General features: G+C 43.0%; 1 protein-coding gene across 3 annotated transcripts in view; it reads right to left on the reverse strand.

Annotated features, from left to right (window-relative positions):
* The window catches only part of ADGRA1 (adhesion G protein-coupled receptor A1), a 1,158,413-nt gene that overhangs the window by 563,934 nt on the left and 582,061 nt on the right, over positions 1 to 12,418 (reverse strand). For 2 of the 3 annotated variants that reach the window (XM_029609977.1, XM_029609976.1), the window contains exon 7: positions 894 to 1,107. The exons of the other annotated variant lie outside the window; for it this stretch is intronic. In XM_029609977.1, the coding sequence (XP_029465837.1) occupies positions 894 to 1,107 (214 nt within the window). The remainder of the gene's footprint in view (positions 1 to 893; positions 1,108 to 12,418) is intronic. 3 annotated transcript variants of the gene reach the window in all.

Consider the following 12,418-nt stretch of genomic DNA (forward strand, 5'->3'; position numbering starts at 1 on the left):
TAATGACATCGAGCTAGAGCTTCAGAGTGCCTGGCACCAGCTGGGCCCACTCTTTGGCTCTTACCCTGAGTTCTAGCCCTCATTAAAATTGTGGATATTTGCTTGCTGTACTCACCCAACGTTACATGTAGGCTCACCGCCCTCTCCACCCCCCCCCCCCCCCAACATAAAATCTTAGCACTGTCCCTGATCTCTTTCTTCTGAAGTGGAGACACAAAGAGCAGAAATGGCCTTGCATGTTTGATTCTGAAATGTTCTTATTAATCAGTAACTGGTGGGGATCTGCTGAAAGCACGTACATTTTTTTAATATGCAATATGGGCATCAGTAAAAGCAAGGTTTAAAAATGTAAGAAAAAGAGATAAGGAACAGAAAAAAAATCAGACTAGCAGAAAAATTGCAAACTGGTTAACTTTTATGACTCTGACTTTATTCTAATGTAAAAGGAGATTTGTTCTCTTATTTTCCCTTTCACTCACTTTTTCTAAATGTCTCAGTTTTATCTACACTTATCGCCAGCTTTTTCATAAACTTTCCTCCCACATTGATTTAGTGCTCAAAATAATTCATACGGACAGCTATAAAGATAGACATACATAGAAGCAAGAATGGAGACTCCAAAGATTAGAAAATATACTATCCTAATAAATATGTGCAGATAGACTCAGCCCACTCATAAATTTGTGTGGGGTAGTCATGGGAAAGCATATATCCATTATGTCCAGGTACAGGAAAAATAATCCAAACATAAAAAATGTTTGTTCCCAGAAAAAAAAACCTCTGATCAAACCTCACATTTTTGTAAAATGAAATTCATATGGTAGCATTTTCTAGAGGAATTATTCATTTTTAGCAATGCTACAGTTTATTACTGAAGACTTGTCATACATTACCGTGTAATTAAACAGCAGTCATGTATTACGCTCTCTTCCACAAATATTCCATTCTCCTCATCGGTTTGTACCAGATGACCATCATGGTACCAATAGACTTGGATAGAACTAGCAGTGTACGTAGCAGTGCAGAGCAAGGGTAAGCGATCGCCGTGAAAAACCACCTGTCTCTGAGATGGTATTAACTGAAATAAAGGAAGCTCCAGGGGCTCATCTGCAAACAGGAAATAAAATATACACTGTTACATATAGATATAGATCAAGGCGTAGGCAACATTGGTCCTTGGGTGCTGCAAACCAGTCTGGTTTTCAGAATATCCGCGGTGATTATGCATGACATGTATATTTGCTTGCGATGGAGGTGGTGCATGCAAATGCATCTCATAAATATTCAGTTTGGGTAGCTTGAAAACCTGATCAGCTTGTGGCCTATCCTTGTCATAGATTGTTCCCCTGTTACTTTGATTAGGGGTTCTCAGCTCAGTCCCTCAGGTCACCCCTAGCCATTCAGGGGATCTACAATGAATATGTATGAGACAGAATTGCAGATAATGGAGGCAGTGCATGCAAACTCATTGTGAATCTTCTGAAAACCTGACTGGTTAAGGAATGTCTGAGAACTGGGTTGAGAGTCACTGACCTAGATAGATGGATTAGTTGTACGTTACTGCATATTGTACAGCTTTTTCTTGACATACTTCTGTAGTGTTTGAGGTGTTTTAGGAAGGCCGGGACACAATACACATATAGCATTTTCATATCTACATACTGCCTTGCTAAAACACCACAGGGAGTCAGTCAGTTCCTTTCCAAGAACAATACACTGTTGGGTTTATGCCATATTATAAAGATGAATCAGCACAATTCTTTTCAACAGTTCCACGCTTCCAGTTTAAATCTGAAATGCTTTAGTTTTAATGATAAGCTAAATTTGAATCTGTAAATATTGAGCTATGTTCTTTATCACATAAATCTGTTTACAGATTGAAAACATATTTCAGAAAACATACTGAAAGGCTGTAACATCTGCAAAAATAAAAGGGAGTTCATTGTCCAACATGTTTTTGTATTCTGTCATCCTATAGAGCTCTCCCACAGAAAGAAATGATTCTGAAATATTCATGGTTCAGTACACAACCAGTGATGAGGGTTACTTGCTTCCTGCAAGTACTTTCGTAGAGTTGGCCAGTTCCAGTACTGAAGAAGCACAAACAGACCTTGTTTTCAGTATATCCATAGAGGCCAATATTCAAATGGTATTTAGCAAAATAAGCAGGATTTATCCCACTAAGTGGCTGCACTGAACATCCAGTTACGTTTAGTGGTTGCCACTTAGCTGGTTAAGTCACTAAAAGGGTCATTTATCAACATGTGTTATGGCGTTATCGCACGCATTAGGACCCTAATGCCAGCAATAACACTATAACGCATGCGATATTTATCACAACGTGCAGCGCGAATGCTAATTTTTGGAATTTATTCAAAGGGGAGGAGTTTGGGTGGGATCTATGAAAATGAGGAGAATTATTGCAGTGTGTGATAGCGTAATACATGCTATTGCATGTTTTTAATGCTGGAAATAAATACACCTTTTTTCCTGGCATTAAGTTGTGCGGTATGCCTGAAGTGGAATTTGTGATATTTATCGTAAATTCCATTTCGGGCATTTTTGGGCAGGGGAGAGGGGGGATAGGGAGAAGACAGGAGTGGAGTGGAGTAGAGTGGAGTAGAGAGAGAGAGAGAGAGAGAAAGAGAGTGAGCCTCAGGGGTGGCACACATAGTAGTCAACTATTTAGTAGGGATGTGAATCGGGTGCTGGAATCGGTTCCGGTTTCGGTATCGTGGACCTGCGGGAAATTCCGTTTCCCGCAGTCCGGACAGTTTTGTTTTTCGATATCCCAAGCCGAAAAAAAAATCCCACCCGACCCTTTAAATCTAATTATTTACATTCCCCCACCCTCCCGACCCCCCCCAAAACTTTCCTAACGTACCTGGTGGTCCAGTGGGGGTCCTGGGAGTTGGCCGTCCATTGCTCCTACCATGTGACAGGGGCCGGTCAATGGCACCGATAGCCCCTGTCACATGGTAAGGGCAAAGGGCCATGACGCCATTTTGATTAGTGGCAGCTGACGGCCCGAGAGTGGGAGATCGCTCCCGGGACCCCTGCTGGACCACCAGGTACTTTAGGAAAGTTTTTTTTTGGGGGGGGGGGTCGGGAGGGTGGGGGATTGTAAATAATTTGGTTTAAAGGGGCGGGGTGGATTTGGGGGTTTTTTTCTGTGTGCCCTTTCTCCCCCCTCCCCAAAACAATAAGAAAACCACACGAAAATTTCATGGGGTTTTCCTCTCATTTTCGGGGACCCCTGATAAATGACGGATTAGAAAATATCCGTCAAAAAAACTATGCACATCCCTACTATTTAGACCACTATAAGATGGCCAGCTAGTAACTCAAGGTGAGGTTTTGGTGATGGTCTAGGGATTTGGGGCCAGTTTGACATGCATAGTGAGACATCCGAACAGCACAGTACACATCAGTGAAGACTTGATGTGATTTGGAGTGAGGAAAGTCACAAAGAGATGAGATTTCTACAATGTTGTCTCGCCTTAGCTTGATAGTATCCACATTGAGACAGAAACCCAACACCCAGACAGTCATAGAGACACTGACAAAGCACACCTAGACCGAAAAACATACATGCCCCACTCCCAAGACAGAAAACAGACACAGAGAGGCATAGATACAACACAGAGAGACACAGAGGGATATACAGGCAGACCACATCGTATCCAAAGACTTAGATCACACACACAGACCAAAGCACACCAGACAACACACACTCCATACTATACCCAGACATACAAGCCACACACCACAATGGTTCAAAAAACTTAGGGATCAGTTAGATATTTTAAGGAGCTGAGAAAAATTCCATCCCACCCACCCATCTTTGTTTTCATTTTGCTTTTTTTTCCCCCTTGTTTTCACTAATTTTCCCAATTTTTCTTAATTTGCTCCTCTTTTTTATTTTATTTATTTAAAAGCATTTTTTGCCTGTGTCCTCCAAAGTTACATGAGTAAATCAAAGATTCTCATGCTTTGATTTACTTATCTAACTTTTTTACACTTTTGCCTTTATTCTCCACTCCTCTTCCTCATTCTCTCTGGCCTCTTTCTCCATTCCCCTCCCCAACCTCCCTGCTTCCTTTTCCCAATGGTCCCCTGGGTAGGGACCCAGGCAGCAGCAGGAGCTCCTCCCAGCTTGAGGTCTGAGGGTGGCAGCTCTTCCTGAGTTGCGCAACACTGTAGTGCAGGGCTTCCCAAACCTGTCCTGGGGACCCCACAGCCAATCGGGTTTTCAGGATATCTGCAATGAATATGCATGAGATACATTTGCATATACTGAGTCTCCATGGTATGCAAAGGTTTCTCATGCATATTCATTGCGGATATCCTGAAAACCCGACTGGCTGTGGGGTCCCCGGGACAGGTTTGGGAACCCCTGCTGTGGTGGTTGTTCCCATCTCCAGTTCTGCTGCAAAGTAAGCAGTCCCCCAGCTGGCCCATCACAGCAAAAGCAGCTCCTCTCTCCCTGGCCCACCAAAAGAGATGTATGGCTAAGCTGAGGTATGCTTGCAATGTTGTCGCTATGTGCTGGCAGCTCCTTCGCTCCTGAGGTTGTAGTGCCTACTAGGGATGTGCAGAGGGAAGCCATAATTGCATTCGTGATTCGTATTTGTCGGGGGGCAGATACGCTGCATTCGGCAAGGGGGGCCCCCCGAAACATTAATGTTTTAATTCTTATTCGTTTCCCAGCTAAAATTGAATTTACTACAACCCCCCACCCTCATGACCCCCCCCCCCCCAAGACTTACCAAAACTCCCTGGTGGTCCTGCGGGGGGTCCAGGAACCATCTCCTGCACTCACACCCTCGGCTGCCGGTATTCAAAATGGCACCGATAGCCTATGTCACAGGGGCTACCGGTGCCATTGGTCGGCCCCTGTCACATGGTAGGAGCAACGGATGGCCGGCGCCATCTTGTGCTCCTACCATGTGACAGGGACTGACCAATGGCACCGGTAGCCCCTGTGACATAGGCTATCGGTGCCATTTTGAATACCGGCAGCCGAGGGCGTGAGTGCAGGAGATGGTTCCCGGACCCCCCGCAGGACCACCAGGGAGTTTTGGTAAGTCTTGGGGGGTCAGGAGGGTGGGCAGTTTGTTTAAATTTGCTTCTTTAGACGGCTGAATAATTCGGCGCATTCGTGGGGAATTGCAATATGTTTTGCTTCCCCACGAATACAACGAATAAGACCCTATACATTGCAGATTACCAATACGTAGGAAACGAATGCACACCCCTAGTGCCTACACGGCACTGAGACTTAACAGCATAGCCATTTCTTTCTTCCTTGATTGTGAAGCCAGTGTATCCTCCTTCAGGATTGTTCAAGCCCCTGCTTTCCCCCCAGTTTGTTCACCGCTGTTCTCGATTATTAATGAATAAGTTGAACAGCACTGGTCCCAGGACAGATCTTTGAAGCACTCTACTGTATATTTTTCTCCACTAGGAAAACTGACCATTTAGTTTTACTCTTTGTTTCCAGTCTTTTAATCAGTTACCAATCCATACTGAGGGTATGCCTCCTATTCCAAGGGTTTTTAGCTTACTAAGGATCAATATGGGTTCCAATTGTATTTTTGTTTGCAGGGTTTTCTAGTTGGCATAAAAACAAAGCATGTAAATACAATATACATGTTGCTCTAAATGATATTTTTACCTCACAAGTCTGTACTTTGAAGTGTCCTTTTTCATGTAAAATCTGTTATTATAAATGCATAAGGGTAGATTTAAAAAAAGCTCTGCGAGCATAAATCCCGGGGTTAATGTGCATGGCCGGGCCTTGCATGCGCTAGGCAAATTTTCAAAGGGGCTTTGCTACGCGCGTAAAACCCGGTACGTGCACAAGTGCTGGTCCTAAGGAAAGGGGCAGGCCGCTCTCTCTCCCAGCAGCTTAAAATACTGAAAACGCTATTTGCAAAAACATTGCAAAATGCGATAAAGCCATATCGCACAGCTTAACGCAAATGAAAAAGGTGTAGTTAAAATTGCAAAGCCAGCCAACTTGGCCAGAAATCCTGCCCCAAACTCCTCCCCTTTTCCTAATTTGCATCACACCATGCGTTATGGTGTTTTCGCATGCATGCATTAAAGGCGTTTTTGCATGCGTTAAAGGTTCTTTTCGCATGCGAAAACGCCTTAATACATGCAAAAACGCCATATAGCACTTTGATAAATGACCCCCTAAATTTGTCAACTAATTCAAGAGTCGATTGGTTGGCAAGAGACTTTAACTCCAAGTCAAGAATCCAGGGTGTATATATTTTATTTAATTTATTATTATTATTTATTTTTCTTTTTTGTATATTCTTCAATTCCAATATTGTCTAATGTGGATTACAATGAGTAAATCCAAACATATAATAAAATAGTACATAATCACAATAACAAATAAATAATAAAATGTCAGTAATAATACCAGTAATTCTAATAATGTATTCTACAAACCATATACCAGCTGCATCATTAAAGATCCTATGCAGAAAAGGCCCATGAAAATAAAAACACCTTTACTCTTTTTAAAAATTTTATGTAATCACATTCAGTACCAATTCTAATGGCAACTTGTTCCACAGAACAGGGCCCATAACAGATTAAGGCCTAGACCTAGTTGACTGTAAGTGAAAATCAGCAAATACATGAGAAATGTAACCAAACTCATGGGGAGCCCAATGAGAGAGACCTTGGGGTGATGGTGTCTAATGATCTGAAGTCGGCGAAACAATGTGACAAGGCGATAGCTAAAGCCAGAAGAATGCTGGGCTGCATAGAGAGAGGAATATCGAGTAAGAAAAGGGAAGTGATTATCCCCTTGTACAGGTCCTTGGTGAGACCTCACCTGGAGTATTGTGTTCAGTTCTGGAGACCGTATCTCCGAAGAGACAGAGACAAGATGGAGGCGGTCCAGAGAAGGGTGACCAAAAAGGTGGAAGGTCTTCATCAAATGACTTATGAGGAGAGATTGAAGAATCTAAATATGTACACCCTGGAGGAAAGGAGGAGCAGAGGTGATATGATACAGACTTTCAGATACTTGAAAGGTTTTAATGATCCAAAGACAACGACAAACCTTTTCCAAAGGAAAAAAATCAGCAGAACCAGGGGTCACGATTTGAAGCTCCAGGGAGGAAGATTCAGAACCAATGTCAGGAAGTATTTCTTCACGGAGAGGGTGGTGGATGCCTGGAATGCCCTTCCAGAGGAAGTGGTGAAGACCAGAACTGTGAAGGACTTCAAAGGGGCGTGGGATAAACACTGTGGATCCATAAAATCAAGAGGCCGTCAATAAAGAGTGGGTGGCTAGCCAGAATGACGGCTACTGCCTGGAGACAATACCCTTATTCAATAAACATACACATGGTTACTGTGACTCCAACATCGCTCTAAGCTACAACAGCAAGAGGAAATGTGGAAAAAAGGATTTGCACTCACAAAGTGGGGAGTAGCTGGCTTGTTACGGCGGTTACTACCCCAAACCAAATAAGCCTGATACTTCACTTTCAATGCATATCCAGCATAGCTCTCTGCTTCAACGGCAGGGGAGAAGAAAAACTGATACTTCACGCATATCCAGCATAGCTCCCTGCTTCAACGGCAGGGGAGAAGAAAACCTGATACTTCACGCATATCCAGCATAGCTCTCTGCTTCAACGGCAGGGGAGAAGAAAAACTGATACTTCACGCATATCCAGCATAGCTCTCTGCTTCAACGGCAGGGGAGAAGAAAAACTGATACTTCACGCATATCCAGCATAGCTCTCTGCTTCAACGGCAGGGGAGAAGAAAAACTGATACTTCACGCATATCCAGCATAGCTCTCTGCTTCAACAGCAGGGGAGAAGAAAAAAGGATTCGCACTCACAAAGCAGGGAGTAGCTGGCTTGTTACGGCGGTTACTACCCCAAACCAAATAAGCCTGATACTTCACTTTCAATGCATATCCTGCTTCAACGGCAGGGGAGAAGAAAAACTGATACTTCACGCATATCCAGCATAGCTCCCTGCTTCAACAGCAGGGGAGAAGAAAAACAACCAATAAGGGCTGAACAACACAGTCTGGGTAAAACAAATAAGCATGGGTGTAGCTTGCTTATTGCGGCGGTTACTTCCCCTACTACCCATAACTAATCAAGCTTGATATTTCACTTGGTTGCAGCTCCATCACTGCTCTCTACATTAATGGTGGGGGTGGAAGGGAAATAGAACCAAAGAGCTAAGAGAAACAGATAAGTATGAGAAAAAAATGTGAAGCTTGCTGGGCAGACTGGATGGGCCGTTTGGTCTTCTTCTGCCGTCATTTCTATGTTTCTATGTTTCATTTCTAATGATTGCATGGATGGAAAGGTGACTGCAGGTGGTCTAGAATGTGCTCTACTACTTAGGAAAAATGTAAAATTTATATTGGAGATTTTTTTGGCTCATTTCTGCCAGGTTCTAGGTCACATGATATACCTCTCCAGGGTCAGCTTGGCGTGGCAGCTGTTGAAGCATGTGCTCTAGGGAATGCGCATGAGGTAGTCAGATACCTCATGGAATGTATCTGAAAAAATCTCCCAGGCTAATATTTTTCTGCAAGCCATCCCTAGAATCGGTCAAGTAAATGTTGTAGTGTTGTAATCATGACCAATCGAGCCCAACTGTGATGCAACAAGTGATCAATTGGCCCAAACTCAAGTCTCCTGCAGGGAAACTCACAGAATCCGCTGATCTAATCCAAAAAACATTAGATGGAGAACAGCACTGATGGTTCCAATAGGGTCTGTTTATTCATAGAAGATATCAGAGTATCAATATCTACAGGAAAATCCACAGTGAAGTTAGCACATTACGCCTGTATTAAAAGATAGCAGCAAGTAGTGCTTCTCCTACTCTTCAATAATGGAGATATTACAAATGAGAAGTTCATCTCTAAGTATGGTCAGACAGCTTCCTCAGGTCACAGGCTGAAATCTATATCATCTTAAATCATGGTATAGTCTTTTGCTTCTCCTTAATTCCTTTTTTCTTACCAAAATCATCATAGATCAAGAGTATTTTACTCTCACAATATTCCATGTAGCGTGGGTGGCAAATTTATTTATTTAAAATGATTTATAGTCCGCACCCTCCCAATTTTCAAGGCAAGGATCAAGCTAAAACATATATAATTACAGTAAAAACATACAAATTAGCAATACAGCCAACAATTAACAAAGAATAAAAACAAAGATTTAAATCATTCTAAGACAAAAATAATATCACTAACCAAAACCGTAGCCCACACTTGCAACCACTACAGAAATTAACTACTCTGGAAGACTGAAAGCATTCTTAAGAGCAACCATCTTGAGTGTCTTAAATGCCTATGCATCTGATAGTGGTCTGAGAAAGATAGGGAGTGCATTCCAAACTTTTGGACTGGCCACAGAAAAAGCCTTTTTTCAGGTCTCTGCAAGATGAGCATGTTGAAGTGACAGGATCTCTAATCTCCCTATTTGAGAATATCTTTTCTCCCTGGATAGGGTATAGAAATGCAGCATAGCATTAATCCATGATATCGTAGTATTGTTCCATAATTTATGGCTAAGTATGAAAACTTTAAAATCAATCCACCATTGGATTGGGAATGAATACAGGGAGCATTGTATTGTGATAATATGCTCCTGCATTTCAGTCCCTGTTAATAGGCATGTGGCAGCGTTCTGCACTATCTGCAATGCATGTAGGGAGCTTGCTGGCAGACTCAAATGCAATGCATTACAATAGTCAGTAGCTGGAAAAATCTACATCTATGGGGCTGATGTAATAAGGTGCGCAGAAGCTGCCGTGGGTTTGTACATGCATTTATGCGCGTTTCCCTGCTCAAAGCCATATATGGGGATGTAATAAGGGTTTTGTGCATGGGAAAAAAGTGTGTATGAATGCACTTACTGACCTGTGTTTTTTTCTGCATGAGTGCATGCTAATGGCATGCAAAGGAGGCGATTATCTAATCATGGGCAATGCAGGGAGCTGCACTATCGCTAGTGCAGGTTTTTAAATGCAGGGTTTCTTTTACTGCCTCGGTTAGGCACGAGTTAAATGACAGCGCCATCTCGGGGACTATTTTATTCCATTGCTTGCATTGGTGTGGTTGTGTGTCTGTGCAGATCTGGTGTGATTTCGATGATGGTGATTTCTGTTTGTGTCCAGCTATTCCTGATGCTGTGTTATATCCTGTGGGTTCGCCAAAGGCTGAGAGCACCAGAAAGTTTGGCAGGTGACAGAGGTCAAGTCAGGAGAGAAAGGATCAAGAGGAGCAGGCTGTTCTGGCTAAATTCATGCTTAGTTAGGCACCTTTCTGAGCACCTGAGCATCCAGATTCGCACCCAGCTGAGTGCCTATCTCAGTGACCGAGTGGCCAAGTTCGTGCTTAGCTAGGCGTCTTTCTGGGCATCAGGCATCCATATTCGCACCCAGCTAAGCACATATCTCAGTGACCGAGTAGCCAAGTTTGTGCTTAGCTAGGCACATTTCTGGGCGCCCAAGCATCCAGATTCATGCCCAGCTGAGCGCCAATATTGGGGGCTGAGCAGCAAGATTTGCGCCCAGCTGAGCATCTATGTTGATGCCCAAGCAGCCAGATTCATGATTAGCTAGGTGCCTTTCTGGGTGCCCAAATGTCCTGATTTGCACCCAGTTGAGCTCCAATCTCTGCACCCGAGCACCCATGAAAATAATTGCCATGTTTTCTGTAGCACACAGTTATTCAAATATTAAAAATACATTCCAGGGTCATACTTTCACTGAGTAGAGAGATCCATTCAGTTGCTTGCTTTTATGTGTGTGGCTTTTCTAGAAGGATGCGGCCGCATGGGCCTTACCGCACTTAGGTACTCATGTTTCTTCATGTGTGCAGATTTCTGCACGCAAATAATTTGCTGAATTTTTTTTTTACATCCAGCGGAGGCGCCAGCTTTAGCCGCGCATAGTGATCAAAACCCGAGCTCATAACTAGTGCCGGTTTTGCTATGGGTCTTATTACATCAGCCCCATAGCATTGAGAGAAAGTTGTTAGGTTTCAGATGATGAAGCATTCTAAGCTTGTTAAAACAGGTGGTCATAACAGATTTTAATCTGAGGTCGCATCGACAGATGTTGATCTAAGATAACCCCGAATTATTCACTTATTTGGCAATAGTTAAACTATGGCTTTCAAATATAAACGTAGTTGGTGAATGTTTTCAAAGGATGAAAAATCATAAAGCATTCCTCCTAGTGGCATTTGAAATAAGCCAGGATCTAGGACTGGAAAGTAGCCAACTCTCCATGCTGGAAAACCAGGAGAACAGCAAATAGTAATGTAGTAAATGAAGGCAGATAAAGACCAAATAGCCCATCTAGTCTGGCCAACAGCAATTTAATGTGCATTTACCCAAAGCAGATCACATTCCCACATGGAACCCAATCCTAATCCCATTGTGTCCCCTATAGAGTTGCAACTGCCACTCCATGCAGTTTTCTGCATGCCATCCAGGAAGCCCAATGCAGTCAGATAGCCATACCACTGCTGCCCTGGGCTGCAACCATCACTCTATGAAGGTTGTGCAGTTCCCCTTATTACCATTCTAAGGGATCCTCTGTGTTTATCCCATGGTTTCTTGGAGTCTGACAACTGTCCTTGTCATTCCTATCTTGTCCAGGAGGTCATTCCAAAACATCCACCACCCTATCTATGAAAAAAAAACCCCAAGATATTGTTCCTAAATCTACCTCCTTGGATTTCATATTGTTCTACATCTTCCTTTTTCACTGAAAATGCTTGCCTTCCTGTGCATGAATACCTTTCAAGTATTTAAATGTCTGTATCATATCCCCTGTCTCGCCTCTCTGCGAGGGTATACATATTAAGTCCCTTCAATCTCATCTCACAGAGCTTCCCATACGAACCCTGCACCACTTTGGTTGTCCTTCTCTGGACTGTCTCCAGTCTTTCTATATTCTTTCTGAGATACGACCTCTAGAACTGAACACTCCAGGTCAGGCCTCACACCAATGACCTGCAAGGAACAAGTGTTTTGACTATGGCTTGTGCCTGAAGAATGATACAGAACAAAAAAAAAATCTAACTCCCCCCCTAGACATTTAACCACTCATTACAGGCCAAGAGTCTCTAGGCTCAAACTGAGGGGCTTTAAGGCATATACCCTATTTACAAACAGAGGCATATAATAGTTAGGAGCACTGTATCTGTAGGTCAATAATGTTAAACATATTCAATATAGGTAGCCTGAGAACCTGAGTACCCAAAGCAGGTTTGGAAAGCATTGGCCTAAAAACTAATGTTCAAACAGTAAAGCATGTCAGATAAGATGCTGCAATTCTGCCAGCGTATCTGTTAAACTTCAGACATTCATTGAATGAATTGAGCAAATAGCTACGG

Source organism: Rhinatrema bivittatum, chromosome 7 (assembly GCF_901001135.1).
Source record: "Rhinatrema bivittatum chromosome 7, aRhiBiv1.1, whole genome shotgun sequence".
NCBI lineage: Eukaryota > Metazoa > Chordata > Amphibia > Gymnophiona > Rhinatrematidae > Rhinatrema > Rhinatrema bivittatum.